Here is a 14,224-nt window from a genome sequence, read left to right as displayed (position 1 = left end):
TGGTAATCAATTAATCAATTATGGTCGCCATCGACGTCAAGCGCACGTTTGTCGTTGGCGATGCCAGCAGCTCTGCGCCGTGGGCCTCCGACACACAGCGCACGCTCGACGACAACAGCGTCGCTGGCGTCCACCAATGCCAGGCAACAGCAGCAGGCTGGTCTGGCCAAACGACTGCTGTTCCCCAACACCCCACCTGGTTCCGACCTGCCTCCGCTCTTCTTGTCGCCCACATGTCCGCCTGAACTGCATGCTGAGGTCTACGATTTCATCGCGCTGTCTTTGCGAGCATATGTCAACACGTGGTGGACAAAGATCACCCGCTACGACAAGGAGTTTCTCCCCCAACTCACCAACGTACTCGTCCATGTCATCCGGGTGCTCGAACAACGTATACTCAGCGCAGATCTGTCAACCCTGGTCTTCTGCGACGTCCCAGCTCTCGTCACCGAACACTTCATAGACTACCGACATGCCGCTTCTAAGGTGTCTACTTCCTATGCGACTGGCGGCGCTCACACCGTACCTCAGCTTTTCCATCTGTTTCAACCCCACCTGGCTGTCTCTCCAGAGGGTAACATAGACGAGGAGTACTTCAGACATGCTCTCGATCTCGTTCTCAAAATATGCCTGCCTCCCGAGGATTATGCACCCGATGCCGAAAGGTATATCATCCGGGAAGTCCTCCTCAAGCTCATTGTTCGAGACATCATCCCCCGAGTGACGCAACCCTGGTTTATCCAACAAACCGTCCTCGACTTGCTCGGACCGCCTCCAGAGAAAGACGTGCCTTCCCAAGTATAATTTCGTTCTTATCCGCTGAGCCTTGTTACTGACACCTCAACAGCCCCCACACGCTTCATCTTCCAGTTCGCATGGCCATTTCTCCCAGCTATCCAACTTGATCGTGCTGCTCCTCTCGACCATCCAGTCCCTGTCCGGTGCATGTCTTGCCCTTATCCACGTATACAAGCAAGCTATATCTACTATCAAACTTGTTAACGAGTCTACTGCCACGAAACACCCGAGGGCTGCAAACGCGACATCAAATGCATCAAGACCGGAGGTGCCGCCTTCAAAACGTCAAAATTGTACTATACCGATGTCTCGCACGTCGTCTTCCTCATCTGTTCCCTCGACGAATACCCCTGAGCGCTTGCCCGAAGCCACGGCTGTCGAAGCCCCTCACGATTTTATTCGGGGACTGCTAGTGATGTTCTGTGAAATATTCAGGATGCATTGGCGCTTTTCCAGTGCAGTAGCCTTCAACTTTCTGTTCATGTTGTGTACTTGTTTCAGGACGTTTATCAACAGGTACGCGTCATATCTGACCGACGTCTACGTTTCCCTCAGTATTTTGCTTTTTCAGCTTCCTATCCTACATGTTGTACAGCCAGGTGTTATCTTTTTCATCCATGCTATCGCTCGTTCGTCTATCGAAGCGGACGTTGTTCCCAAATGGTTATCCCGGACCGCCCCCGGTGGATCCAACGCCGGAAGAACAAGCCATGATTCGTCGATTGCTGATCCGGAGGGTCTCAGAGATGTTGCCGGTTCCCGTATCGACTATTCTCCTGGGATCGTCACCGGTTGCGTCACTCGAAGCTGTCATCGATCCCTTAAGTGACAACACATGCAACATCCATCTGGTCGTGTTTTTGTTTGATGCCGTGTTGTTGACTGTATTTCCTGAGTTAGGGATGCAAGGGTCGTCGTCCAAGATGGAGACAGTGAGCCCTGGTGTCCTCTCGGAGAGTCTCGAGGGTGGAGAAGGCGACGTGGAAAGCATCGCTGAGGATATGCCCACGCCATCTAGTCTAGTAGACAAGTACTAGGCAGTGTAGTGATTTGTGCGTGTTTGTGTACTCTCCATCGCAGCTGCACCGACGACGTCATTTGCACGATAAGGCGTAGAGTCTTTCCCCTGACCACAACCACGGTAACGATGCACCAGCCGCCCAACTCACCCGTCGTATACTCCCTGAGGACCGGCCTCAGCTCAGCGCTCGCCACGTTCATCCTCAAGGCTCAGGACGAATCGGTTAATAAGAAGGGCAGGTTCACGATCGCGCTCTCGGGCGGTTCTCTCCCCCAGCAACTCAAGGACCTCATCGACAACCCACGTGTCAAATGGGATAAATGGCAAGTTCAAAAAGACAACTCCCTCTAGTACTCGCATCCGATCTTGACTGACTTGTCGATGCCGCCACAGGCAGGTCTTTTATGCTGACGAGCGCGCTGTCCCGCTCGATGACCAAGATTCCAATCACAACCTCTGCATGACGGAGCTCTTCGGAAAATTACCCAACCCCCCTGCGATTCACACGCTCGATCCCACGCATCTAGATAACCTCGAAATGCTCTCAGCTGCTTACGAGGAAGAACTCATTCGCGAGTTCGCACCAAAGGACTCTGCTCGCTTCCCCGTCTTTGACCTCATCTTGCTGGGCATCGGATCAGACGGTCATACCTGCTCGCTTTTCCCAGGCCACGAGCTACTCATTGAAGAGGACACATGGGTCGCCTACCTCGACGACTCACCTAAACCTCCCCCTAAACGTATTACGCTCACGTACCCTGTCCTTAACCATGCTGCCCGTGTCGCGTTCGTCGCGACGGGCGAAGGGAAGGCGGATGTCCTTAGCATGATTTTGGACCATCCAGAAAAGGGGCTTCCTGCTTCGCGGGTGAGACCTGTCCATCCAGGCCAGCTGTACTGGTTTGTGGATGACAGTGCATCGGCGAAGCTTCAGTACCCCAAATCGTCCTTCAGCATGTGATCGGTAGAGTGGAATGAGGCAGAGATTGGAATGTTGTAATTAGTTGTACGACCATTGGGTGTACTTATGCCTAACTGGCTTCAGATATGGATACGCTGTTGTTCGCACTCACGATGATGACACGCTTTCACCCGGTAAAACGTGCAGTGAAATATGTGCATAAGGCAACAGCGGTAAGATAACACTCATCGTCGTGACAAATGGGTAACAAGCGGCCCGTCGCCGCTGCCAACAGTGGATCACAGAAATATCACAAAAAATCCGTGGTCTAATAGATTAACAGTTGCAACCGTAGTTCTGGGTTCCCTCTCGGTCGATTTGGATGGGGTCTGGGTAGTCAACATACCTACGGCAGGGCAGGGCAGGGTGGTGAGTTGTAGGGAAGGGATACGTCATAGGGAACATGGCACCCACAATTGCTCTTCTGCTTCTTGTTGTAGCGCATTCTTCGACACCGTCTGGAAGGCCTGCTCTACATTGATAGCCTCTTTGGCAGACGTCTCGAAATATGGAATGTTGCCTTTCGACTGACACCATGCCATTGCACGTTTCTGCGTTACCTACACGTCCATTTCAGCAAATGGTATTCGTGTGGTTTTCTCTATTGGATCACGTACCTGCCGTTTGCTTTCCTCTACGTCGATCTTGTTTCCGAGAACGACAAAGGGAAAGTTCTCCGGGTCATGTGGGCTAGCTTGGATGAGAAACTCGTCCCGCCAGCTATCCAACGTCTCGAACGACTTGGCACTGTTAACGTCGTACACGAGCACACAGCAATCTGCGCCTCGGTAGTAAGCCACTCCGAGAGACTGGAATCGTTCTTGGCCTGCTGTGTCCCAAAGCTGTCGGAATGACGAAGTTGAGAGATACAGCCACTTCGGTTCACGTCATAACCGTCGAACACGTACTTGCATTGTTACCAGGCGGTCATCCACCATGACTTCTTTTGTTAGGCTAGTTTAGTACCAAGGGTCACAAATATTAATTCGATAAGCGCTTTGGGAGGGGACACAAACACTCACAAGTCGGCTCCAATGGTGGCTTTATATTGATTGCTAAATCGCTTGTTCACGTACTGATTCATGAGAGACGTCTTGCCAACCCTATACAGGAGAATAGAACCAATTCACGGGATAAGTGCGCCGCCGACCATGTAGGAAGACCCGCCTGTCAGGAGGTAACGCACCCACTGTCGCCCAAAATGATGACCTTGTACACATGGCGGAGTCAGACTGGTTGGCTGGGGCAGGGCAATGTGGCGGTACGAACCTTTAAAAGTACACGACCCATTTAGACTGTTGAATGAAAGGCTTGCTTGTCGTTTGAGAAGAGTCGTCCGGGACTGTTGCAGGGGTTCGGTCACAGCAATGAAGTCGCAAGTACTAGTAGTTCCGGCAACACGGCACATGGGTGGGGCGCAGTTTAAACTCCGCGTGAAATTCATCTCCCCCTGACCGCGTCAGTGACTCGGTGGATATATTGGATTATTAGACTTGGCTTGGCCGCGGATGCTTCTGCGCTGCTCGTCGTTGCTGAAAAGGTCTCGCAGCTGTCAAGTCAGTACTGTTCATTCCGGGTGGAGCGTTCTCAAACCTGAGCTTGAATCGCATGGCACCCCAAATACGAGAACAAATTGACTTGACTGATGCCGAAGACCGACTATGTGCCCTACTGGATGAATTCACGGGCCACCTTGAGAAGGAAAAAGGCGTCAGGACAACATGCCGGATCAGCGGAGGTTGGGTCAGGGACAAGGTTAATCTTTTTCTTTCTTTCTTTTTTCTCATAAGACCTCCTTTGGAGGAAAGCAAAACGGGTCTGATGTTTGGAATTTGTCCTGTTCGTTTACCAGTTATTAGGTCAAGATAGCAATGATGTAGACATCTGTCTATCCGACATGATGGGCATGCCCTTCGTCGAGCAGTTCGTGGCCTACCTGTCCGAGAAGAAGCACATCCCCGTGCACAAGATTGCTAAGATCGAAAGTAACCCCGGTCAATCAAAACACCTAGAAACTGCACGGACGACCTTATTCGATATCGACTTGGATTTTGTCAATCTTAGGAGTGAAGAATATACTGAAAATAGTCGCATACCGACGGAGGTCGTACGTGTTCGATCATCATTTGGTCGGGAGAGTGGATCAGATTATCCAATTGACCAGTGACTTTTCCTAGAAATTCGGTACTCCCTTGGAAGATGCTTTGCGAAGGGACATCACGATCAACTCACTGTTTTACAACGTCCACACACGAGCCGTCGAAGACCTTACCGAGAAGGTGCCATCAATCGCAGTCAGACGTATTGGTTTTTTTTAAATGGCCACTCTGACAGGGATTAGATGATCTCCGGAGCGGGGTGGTCAGGACCCCTCTACCTCCCCTGCAGACGTTCCGTGATGATCCGCTACGAGTTATACGCTGTGTCAGATTCGCTAGCCGATTCGGGTTTGAGATGACTCCTGAATTACGGGACGCTGCACGAGATGGTTCTATACAAGTAACGTGTCTCAACTATGACGGTGTTCCATGTGCTCATGCGCAACCAAAAAGGAAGCACTGATATCTAAAATCAGCCGTGAACGAATAGGAGAGGAGCTCGACAAGATGATGAAGGGTATGTGATAGTTCCTTCCCCCGGCGACGATCAGGACTTGTCTTACGACTTCCGCATAGGTGTCCAACCGCTTCGCGCGGTACAGCTTATAAACGAGCTGTCTCTCTACCACTGCATTTTTAATGTCCCTGATAATATTCTTGCTGCGGCATCTTGTCCTTCGACTTCTCCAGAGACCTCCGTTACTGCGTGCACAATTCTCGAGAACATTTTGTCCCCGGGATCCTCTTCTACCAATCAGCCATTGGTGCCAGTGCACCCTACGCTTCTGTCCCACATATCGCGTGACCCAGGAACGAAAGCACGTCTCTTCTTGGCTGCTAGTCTCTTTCCTCTTTATGGGATCACGTACAAGGATCAGAAACAAAAGGACCATCATCTTGTCGAAGCTGTCATCCGCGAGGGCTTAAAGCTGGGAAACAAGAATTACTACCTCGACGCAATACCAGCACTCTATAGCGCTGCATCCGAGCTTGTCAACGGGCTTTCCCTGGGTCAGGATAGATTCAAAAATCCTTCGGAACGCGTTTCCTTAGGTATGATGATATGGCCTCCCTTGCAATATGCCCATCCGAGATTGATTCATCTTCCCAGGACTGCTTTTGAGAAATCCGAAATTACACAAGTCGCACTCGGGCACTCACTGGACTTCTTCTCTTTTATTCTCACTTGTCTGCGAGTTGGTTCGCTTAGGCTATCTACCCAATGGTGAGTTCATTGTAATGCTACCCCCCTTTCGATGACCTACATCCCGCACGTAGATGGTGCGGCCAAAGAATGTATCGAGCGATACAACACGTTCGCGAAGCGGATCGATGAGCTAGGGCTAGGTAACATCGCAGACGCCAAACCTCTACTTGATGTAAGTAAGTCGCTGGGCTTCTTGCACACTCTCAGACATTGTCGTCAGGGCAACGAAGTCACCAACCTGGTTGAAAGCAAACCGGGTCCCTGGACCAAAAATGTACTTGACAAAGTTTTCGAGTGGCAACTTGAGCACCCCGAAGGTGACAAGGCTGCATGCGCGAGTTGGCTTAAGGAGGAGTGTAACTCGAGACGAATAAACGTACAAGCACTGATAGAGTCGACATCAGGTAGTAAACGTACTCAGGCTGGTGAAGGTGGAACGTCAAAGAGAGCAAAGCGACAAACTCAATGTCGGGGAGGGGTTTAACAACTTCATGCCTGTCCGTTCTTCTGTTGCTTCAACATTGTCATATTATCATACAAGCGGTTTATCTACACGAGTATCCACGAGACACGTCTGTCTACCTTTACGAAAAGTTCACAGTACCAGGTAATAGATACAAAAGCCATGGGGTTGGGAATGTGGAGATATGTGCAGCGGGAAAAGGGGTATTGGGGATCAGTTGCGGACCTAGTGCCAAAGAGAGTGAATGAAGATGTACAGAATGCGTGGAGGATGAGTGGCCCGCAAGAATCTATTTACAAGTATGCGAGCCATCAAACGCCGAGTATGTATTGGCGATGCGTAGTACAAAAGAATGGGGAATGGAAGAAAAGTTCAATTGCGCTCAAGGGATCCAGCCAGTGAGAAAATTAGCTTCATCTCGTTTACCAGTGGTTAATGTGAGGGGGGATGAGAGTGATGGGCGATATGGACTGGTCGAAGAGTTGATCAAGGGTCTGTAGTGAAAAGGACTTCTCGTCTGATGAATATTCGAACGGATTTGAGAACATGATCGGAGAGCGTGTAGGGGAAGAGGATCCCCAGGAAAAGCCATCGTAGGTAGACGACTGGGATTGTTCGAAGGGGGCGAAAAGAGACGTCGAAGGCAGCGGGGAATACGAATTGAAGGCAGTGAGCATGCATTCGTCGACGAAAAGTGCGGCTTCTGGTTTTACACCGCAAAGAGCGCTATCAACTGCGGGGTCTACGTACCGCGGCAGTGGGCAATCTTCGGGCATCTTGAGAGTCTAAATGGTGTGACGTGAACGACAGTCATTTAAATAGGTGGGGGGATAGTTACCATGACGCAGCAGTCGTCTAGTGAAAGAAGAGGTATATCCTCGGTGGGGACGAACTCTTCTGGTTCTTCAAGTGGCCATACCAGATCTGGGGTACGGAAGTCTGACAGAGGGGGCGTTTCTTGCTTGATATTAATTGCGGCGGTTTGAGAACTAGGCGCCATTGGTGGGACCTGGAAGTTGACTTGAGGTACCACCGGTACGGTAATGCGGGTCTTCTTCGTCGATCCCTCGCGACGACGCTTGGGAAGACGCTGAGAGGACTTGTTGGGCTTGCGGAAAGTCGGGGTATATTTGTACTCGGGGTAGAGCTGTGCATGGCGCACCTTGGCTTCTCCAGCCATTTTCCGGAAAGGAGCACGCTGCTCCTCGGAGAGGTCGTTCCAGAGGCGTCCTGCAATACGAGAAACGTTGCGGTTATCTCTTTCGACATTTTTGAGGTTGTCCTTGTTCCACAACCAGGAGCGGAAAACCATGAAGGCATTTGGGGGACGAGGGATATGACCCTTCCTGCGGTTCCTGGTATGAGACGAACCAGGGGTAAATGGGAGGTGTGTGGCGATAGTAGGCGAGGGTGAAGAAGAGGGGACATCGTCGGATGTATTAGCTGTGAACATCGGGAGTGACGGTGGAAGTGGGATTGGAATGGGCATAGCAATACTGCTGCTACTACTACCCCCGTGAAGAGACGGAATATTGTGATCTGCAACAGGGGAATCTTCGTAGACGCCATAGTCCGCGACTGCAACCGAATTTGGAAGGTGTGTTAGAAACGGAGAACGATCACGGTCAATGGCCGTGAAAAACAATAAATCCGGGCTTACGATTTATTGGCGAACGTCGGGACAGCCGACGGGATCGGCGCGTAGTCCGTTGAGCGGGCATGACGAGTGCAAGGAAGGCAAGGAGGGAGAGAACAACGTAGTAGAGTAGGGTCTTAAGCGAGTTGGGGGGAACACCGGTAATCTGCCACTAGTAGATTCACGGCCCATCTCGCAGTAGATTGTGGTTCCTTTTGAAGTGCAAGGCCAAATTCGACCTGTTCTGCGAAGAGGGTAGGACCTCTTCAACGCGTCACCTCGAGGCAGCCTCGAGGTTTCCGAGTGTTTGTGATCAACCATATATGTCGCTAAATCTCGATCGCCCCTGCACGAGTTTGCTTGTTTGATAGGCTGTGCCGTCACAACAGAGACGGAACCAAAATACAGACAGGTTTGGTCCACGGTCGAGTCCGCTTGGGCTTTCTCCAAGGCGTTCCTGGAACTTGCTACTCTCTAGCTGTTGTTTCTGGTCCACGGATATCTACCATGACACCGAGTAACATGCCACCCGTCACGGATTGCTGTAAATGTTTCTTGTCTGTGCCACCCGTACCGAGTCGTACTCATTACCATAAGCTGCAAAAGCAGCCGCCGATCCGCGGTGAGTGATTGTGAAACCGAAGTTAACTCTTCACATTTCACAATCACTTCCTTCGTAAGTAAGTGTTTGATGCCCAGTACCTAATCACTACGGGGGCAATAATTTGCATGCGCACTACTATTACCGATAAAAGAAAACTTGTCAGGTTGCGGAATCCACACATTCAACAGCCTGCTCCTTCTCTTTCCGCCGTTTGGACGCAGTAACCATGTCCCTTGAGGTGTTAAATCAACACCTTTGGTATCCCCGAATTTTTTTTTCGTGAAAACCTCACCTTTTCCTGATTGCATCCCGTCGCCCAATTTTCCGCGCAGGATTGACAGTCTCGGCACGCTTAACCCTCCCCATCTGCTTCTTCTTCAGTCGCGAGGGCTTGGGCAGCTTGAGTATCCATTCCGGCACCGAGGATCCGGACTGTAGCAGAACGTTTGCGATTCTGAAGAACTCGATTAGAGTGGCAATCTCTTGCTATAACTAAGAAGACATACGATTTTAAGTAGGGAGCATCAGCATCGGTGAAGTACGTTACTGCCTTGCCCTCTCGACCGGCGCGACCAGTACGACCTGGGAATGATGAGTTCATAAATTTTGCTTGATGCAGAGAACACTGACCGATTCTATGTATGTAACTTTGCACGCTCATCGGGAAATCATAGTTGATAACCTCTCTTACACCCTTGAAGTCCATCCCTCGCGCCATAACTTCCGTAGTTACCATAATCCAACTCTCTCCACGGCGCATGCGGCTAACCGCATCGTCACGCTCTTTCTTTGTCATTCCCGCATGTAAGCAATTTATGTTAGGTACCCCATTCATAGTGAGCTCTTCTGCCAGTGAACTAGCGCGGGGTTGCGTTGAAGTAAATATCAGAAGTGGGGGATTATAAGGCTGAGCGAGATAGGTCAAAAGACTCGGAAGTTTCGACGCGTCGTCAGCAACGTAAGTGAGAGATTGGGCAATTAACGGAAGAGGAGTATCCCTTGTGTCGCGGTTATTAACTGTAAGGTGACAAGGAGGATAAACATACTTCAAGCCAACCACGATGCGAATTGGATTGCGAAGCATTCCCATTGCCAGCTTTTCGACACCAGCTGGTAGGGTTGCAGAGAATACGGCTTTGCGCACGTCAGGATACGTGCATACTGCCACCACTTCCTGGACCTGGGCAATGAACTCGTTGTCGAGTAAGCGGTCTGCTTCGTCCAGTATCAAGTGTCGAACGCTGTCCCAAGTCAGCTAACCCCAGATACTGTAGTTCAGTGACTTACTTGTTGAGTTCGAGGCTACCTTCCTGGATTGCAGCAACGAGACGTAACGGTGTGCTTATAATAATGTCTGCGCACAATGATCATCTTCCTGGAGATCTATCTTTGATCTGGATAATCTTACCTACTTTATCTCTCACATTCTTGTCGCGTAAGGTACTAGCGGTAGCCTTGTTGAACAAAACTAGCCGCCATTTGCGGCCAGTCGCTAGCTTCAAACATTCGTTATGTATTTGATGAGCTAGTTCGCGGGTGGGTGCGAGTACGAGAGCACGAACGCCTGACCCCGCATCGTTCAGACTTGCTACTGGGGCACGTAAAGACGAAAACACGGGAAGTAGATACGCAAGGGTCTTTCCGGTACCCGTAGGCGAGATGGCAGCAAGATCACGCCCCTGCATCAGAGAATCAAATGAAAACGCCAGATGATTATATCTCCACACGGGCTCACCTCAAGTAATATTGGTATTCCGTGTGCCTGTACACCTGTTGGGTGCTTGTAATTATGCTCACGAAGGTTTGCAAGAAGACGGGGAGCCATCCCATAGCGCTCCGCCAATTCCTCAAATTTATCTGCAGGCATCGGAACATCTGAACCCTTTGACACCACGCGATGCTTGCGTGCCGGAGTACCGTCCGCTTCTTCATCGTTTGAACCATCATCCGAAAGCTGATCCTCTGCATCGACCTTTCGCCTTTTCTGAATACTGCCTGAGGGGTCCGCCGGTCTCGAAGCTCCAGCTACGCTCTCGTCATGCGTTACTTTTCTTTTGCTCTGTCCGCCCGTAGCATACTTGAAAAAATCGAGCTCTGGAGGCAACTGCGAGTCCAGCGAAACCGACACGGCAGCCTTGGTTTCAGTGTTATTCGATTTCTGACACGTCCAAAGAAAACGACGTGAACCGTGAGGCTGAGACCGTGTATGGAAGATTGCTGTACATACTTACATTGAACAGCCGTACATCCGACTGGAATCTTTGCTTGTCAAAGCGTACTCCCCCCCGGGAAAGGAGTTGAAAGGCATCCATGAGTGCAGTTCTTGTCTTAAAATCCGCACGTACCAAAAGCAGGGTAGTTGGCCAAATAGACTCAAACTCACGCTCTGGTACATCTACTCAATATCTACGTTAATATCTAGTATAGCAGCGTGGGCGCTATGTAGTCCCCGACCCTAAAGACTTTCTTTCGCATTTTAAGTGTATTAGGGCTTGTCGTCCTAAGCAGCGTACTGACTAGGCCCCCCCCGTAACCCGCACATTCCCTACTAGTGAGCGACTTCTGCACTATATGGCAAGGCCTTCGGCCGCCGTTCCCGCCGGCCGTTTCAGACGTTCCACCTAGTAGCAGGGACAGCTTAAGACTTCTGTCAATTGTGGTATTCTAATTACACTGAATCGTCAGCCGTTAGGCTTGCTGAATGGGGCGTGGAGTGATCTCTCTGTCTCCGTGTGTGCATCGGGATGATAGGTTACTGGACGGGTGTTAAGAGCGTTCGGTTCGTCAATCCGAGAGCGTGTGGCGGATTGCAGGAGATCCCGATTTCAGCCAATTGCCGTTGATTCGCGCGAGAGAGGAGTCGGTCATGGGGGTGAGGGACGTGATTATCGAGGTCTCCGAAGGCTATGTGCCCGAGCCACGGATGCATTGCTGAGAACACATGTAGTACAAGGCAATTCGAACTAAGTTTAACTTTTTGGTCTTCTGGTGCACCAAGAAACGAATCAGAACGGAAACTACATAGTCACCTCCATGGGGACCATGTCATTCATGACAGCAACTTTCTTCAGTGGAGACCCCACAGGCAGCTTGTCACTTGTCTTCCTCTCCTCTTGCCTTTGCCATCTCCAGGGTGAGATATGCATCATTTGTAGTTGCTAACACGACTCAATCTCACGGCATTAACCCATTTTTGCAGGGTCACTGACCATTTGCCGCAGAGAAAACCCTCCCCCACTATCGGGGATATGTGTCTTGTCAAGGTATAATATCAGTGCCGTGACGCAAAACTTGTACAAAACGAAGTGTAAAATGCTCAACGCAGCTAACTATATGGCACGCGCCAATTAAACTCTAGGGAGGAGACCCGACAACCACTTCTACCGAGTGTGGCCAATAGAGGACCACCAGCGTTTGAGTCGCTGTACAGCCACATCAGGGCCGTAAATTATCCATTCGCTGTTTTAGACTCACCTCGTAGAAAACGAACATGAGAACTGTGTTGGGTCCCAAGCGCATGAAGGCTGGACACCAGCCTTTGAACATGAACATCGGACCTTCTTCCCGTAAAGAACGCATGACGATGCGTATAGGGCTCGCCTGCGCCGACTGGAGGACAATCAACATATGCAACTGTCAAAGGGGCGTTCAGACAGACCGAGGCCATAATTCTCGTTCTTATAACGTCAGCAGGTGAACAAACAGCTAGAATTCGAGTACTATAGTCAACATCGATTCATGAGTCCGCGAGCGCGGTCAACGCACTTGTACCGCACGTCGCTGCTGCGAAGCTTGCTACGGAGTGGAGCGAGAAGTTATCTTGGAATTGATAATTTACCAGAGGTAAACGACGTTTAAGGAGCGTGGCCTTGAAGAAGTCATACCTGGGAAGATCGACGATTCGTGAGAATAGCATCAATCACTGCGAGCAATCAGCCCTACTTACGATCCCACTTGAGATATCTGTTGGGCGAAAACAATCATTATATCAGCGGAGAAAGAAAAGCAACTCATTGAAGCATACATTCATCAACACTGCACGTGCCTTGAAGCCAGTCAGAGCTGGGCCATCGTAAAGTTACAAGTCGAAACGCACCGTATTGGTCCCAAGGCCTCTGTAAATACCTTTAATCCCTTCCTCCTTCAAAAGGCTGACGAGGCCTGTCAGAGCGTTACGGTACCCGTAACGCTTCTCCGGACGTTTTAAAGAGTCACTGGTCATCCGTACCAAGAGAATGTCTACACCGTAGTCAGCGAAAGAGCTGCAAACGAAAGTCTCTACGCCTCAACATGCCTGCCGGGTTTCCTGCAACACCACCAAGTGCACCTGCTGCTGCAGCCGCCAGAAGGAGCTTTCCGGTCGGAAGTGGACCTCTTAGAGACATTCTTCGTTTCATCTCTTCATAACTACCCAACCGAACGAGCGTATACGACATTTGTCGGAGAAGAGATGCAGAAAGACCGGTATAAAAGCTTCTCAAGCCACTTTCACCCAGGGAAGCCCGCATTACAGCAATCATGGAGGGCGGCTGTGCTGCTGGGCCGAGGGTTTGCATGCGGCTGCCATGGTCAAGCAAGTGCTATTGGACAATGGCCAACGGAACTTACATCTTGGTGAGGTCCAATGGATGGGTGATGGATGCTGCCACTATTAAGAGTCTACATGAGAGCAGGAGCAGTTAGCCAGATAAATCACGACACACTGGAAGCAGCAATGCCTGCGTGCCCGAAGAACTTGAGTAAGGTACTGATTTAGACGATTTCTGAGCGACAACGAGTGACCAACCTCCAAGCCTTGTCATCATTGGTGAACACACATGATAAAGCTATACCAGATGATTCCACTCACCAAAATGGATAATTGGACATGACCAGGCTCTAATTTATCACCAACCACTAGATATTGCTGTCCTTAAAGGATTTGGAGCACGGAAGGGTGCGGAACTTCTGTTTGGCCAGCTTGCTGGTCTCCTCTCACTGGCGACTTGCAGTTCCTGTCCTTGGTCAGTTTAGGTGAAGAAAGCGAGTGACTACGTGCTGCAGTACTTGTCGCAAGTTTGACGGGGGGAAAAAAGAGGAAAAATTGCGCAGACGGCGACCGCATGCGATGCGGAGATACGTAATAATGCATGGCCACCAAGCTCTCAGATCTGATTATTATAGTGATTGGTGGGGAAATGGAGTGTTATCGACGCCAGTTGGTGTTGGGCGTGGCGACAAGTACATCCTGCGCAATTGTATATGACCATGGCCCAGTGGGCGACCAGAAAACCCCTCAGAATTTCGTGTCGTGGGTGACGACAAGGCTTGGCATGCCACTCCTGCCTCGATCTTCGTGGAAGAGACTTACCATTAATACCTTCTTGATACGTCATTGACGGGCTTCGATCGTAGCCCGACTTCCTCCACGACAGAGTCCATTCATATCTCGTCCG

At 50.4% G+C, this 14,224-nt stretch overlaps 7 protein-coding genes across 7 annotated transcripts; 3 read left to right on the top strand and 4 right to left on the bottom strand.

Moving 5' to 3' along the window:
• Positions 1–60: 60 nt before the first annotated feature.
• Positions 61–1,835, top strand: F5J12DRAFT_721682 (PXA domain-containing protein; the record flags this gene model as incomplete). Its single annotated transcript, XM_051741324.1, has 3 exons — positions 61–798; positions 848–1,314; positions 1,370–1,835. 3 exons carry the CDS (start codon positions 61–63, stop codon positions 1,833–1,835), a joined length of 1,671 nt encoding a protein of 556 aa, XP_051599367.1.
• A 23-nt stretch (positions 1,836–1,858) lies between these two features.
• F5J12DRAFT_834475 (uncharacterized protein) lies at positions 1,859–2,888 on the top strand. Its single transcript, XM_051745854.1, has 2 exons — positions 1,859–2,142; positions 2,213–2,888. Exons 1-2 carry the CDS (start codon positions 1,946–1,948, stop codon positions 2,778–2,780), a joined length of 765 nt encoding a protein of 254 aa, XP_051599366.1. The 5' UTR covers positions 1,859–1,945; the 3' UTR covers positions 2,781–2,888.
• Positions 2,889–2,908: 20 nt separating this feature from the next.
• F5J12DRAFT_123683 (rab small monomeric GTPase) lies at positions 2,909–4,201 on the bottom strand. The gene is made up of 7 exons (XM_051738041.1): positions 4,050–4,201; positions 3,967–3,989; positions 3,803–3,883; positions 3,689–3,734; positions 3,398–3,622; positions 3,195–3,340; positions 2,909–3,126 (listed from the first exon to the last, which is right to left on the bottom strand). Exons 1-7 carry the CDS (start codon positions 4,068–4,070, stop codon positions 3,057–3,059), a joined length of 612 nt encoding a protein of 203 aa, XP_051599365.1. The 5' UTR covers positions 4,071–4,201; the 3' UTR covers positions 2,909–3,056.
• On the top strand, positions 4,021–6,771 carry F5J12DRAFT_123719 (uncharacterized protein). The gene is made up of 9 exons (XM_051738042.1): positions 4,021–4,535; positions 4,633–4,887; positions 4,958–5,059; positions 5,115–5,279; positions 5,333–5,396; positions 5,456–5,932; positions 5,991–6,104; positions 6,158–6,258; positions 6,307–6,771. Exons 1-9 carry the CDS (start codon positions 4,389–4,391, stop codon positions 6,568–6,570), a joined length of 1,689 nt encoding a protein of 562 aa, XP_051599364.1. The 5' UTR covers positions 4,021–4,388; the 3' UTR covers positions 6,571–6,771.
• Positions 6,772–6,884: 113 nt separating this feature from the next.
• Positions 6,885–8,493, bottom strand: F5J12DRAFT_123729 (uncharacterized protein). The gene is made up of 3 exons (XM_051738043.1): positions 8,210–8,493; positions 7,388–8,127; positions 6,885–7,334 (listed from the first exon to the last, which is right to left on the bottom strand). Exons 1-3 carry the CDS (start codon positions 8,268–8,270, stop codon positions 6,972–6,974), a joined length of 1,164 nt encoding a protein of 387 aa, XP_051599363.1. The 5' UTR covers positions 8,271–8,493; the 3' UTR covers positions 6,885–6,971.
• Positions 8,494–8,835: 342 nt separating this feature from the next.
• F5J12DRAFT_834462 (P-loop containing nucleoside triphosphate hydrolase protein) lies at positions 8,836–11,144 on the bottom strand. Its single transcript, XM_051745853.1, has 9 exons — positions 11,021–11,144; positions 10,525–10,947; positions 10,198–10,468; positions 10,077–10,143; positions 9,836–10,030; positions 9,420–9,787; positions 9,296–9,371; positions 9,082–9,243; positions 8,836–9,021 (listed from the first exon to the last, which is right to left on the bottom strand). Exons 1-9 carry the CDS (start codon positions 11,099–11,101, stop codon positions 8,949–8,951), a joined length of 1,716 nt encoding a protein of 571 aa, XP_051599362.1. The 5' UTR covers positions 11,102–11,144; the 3' UTR covers positions 8,836–8,948.
• A 1,025-nt stretch (positions 11,145–12,169) lies between these two features.
• On the bottom strand, positions 12,170–13,658 carry F5J12DRAFT_893154 (mitochondrial carrier; the record flags this gene model as incomplete). The annotated part of the gene is made up of 12 exons (XM_051747632.1): positions 12,170–12,211; positions 12,264–12,398; positions 12,448–12,494; positions 12,555–12,673; positions 12,736–12,752; positions 12,814–12,834; positions 12,886–13,028; positions 13,060–13,349; positions 13,398–13,437; positions 13,493–13,507; positions 13,576–13,583; positions 13,639–13,658. The coding sequence occupies 12 exons, from the start codon at positions 13,656–13,658 to the stop codon at positions 12,170–12,172; spliced, it is 897 nt and encodes a 298-aa protein (XP_051599361.1).
• Between the last annotated feature and the right edge of the window lie 566 nt (positions 13,659–14,224).

Source organism: Pisolithus orientalis (genome assembly GCF_024613125.1).
Source record: "Pisolithus orientalis strain OTSU chromosome Unknown F5J12scaffold_16, whole genome shotgun sequence".
NCBI lineage: Eukaryota > Fungi > Basidiomycota > Agaricomycetes > Boletales > Pisolithaceae > Pisolithus > Pisolithus orientalis.
This window is presented reverse-complemented; position numbering and strand designations above follow the sequence as displayed.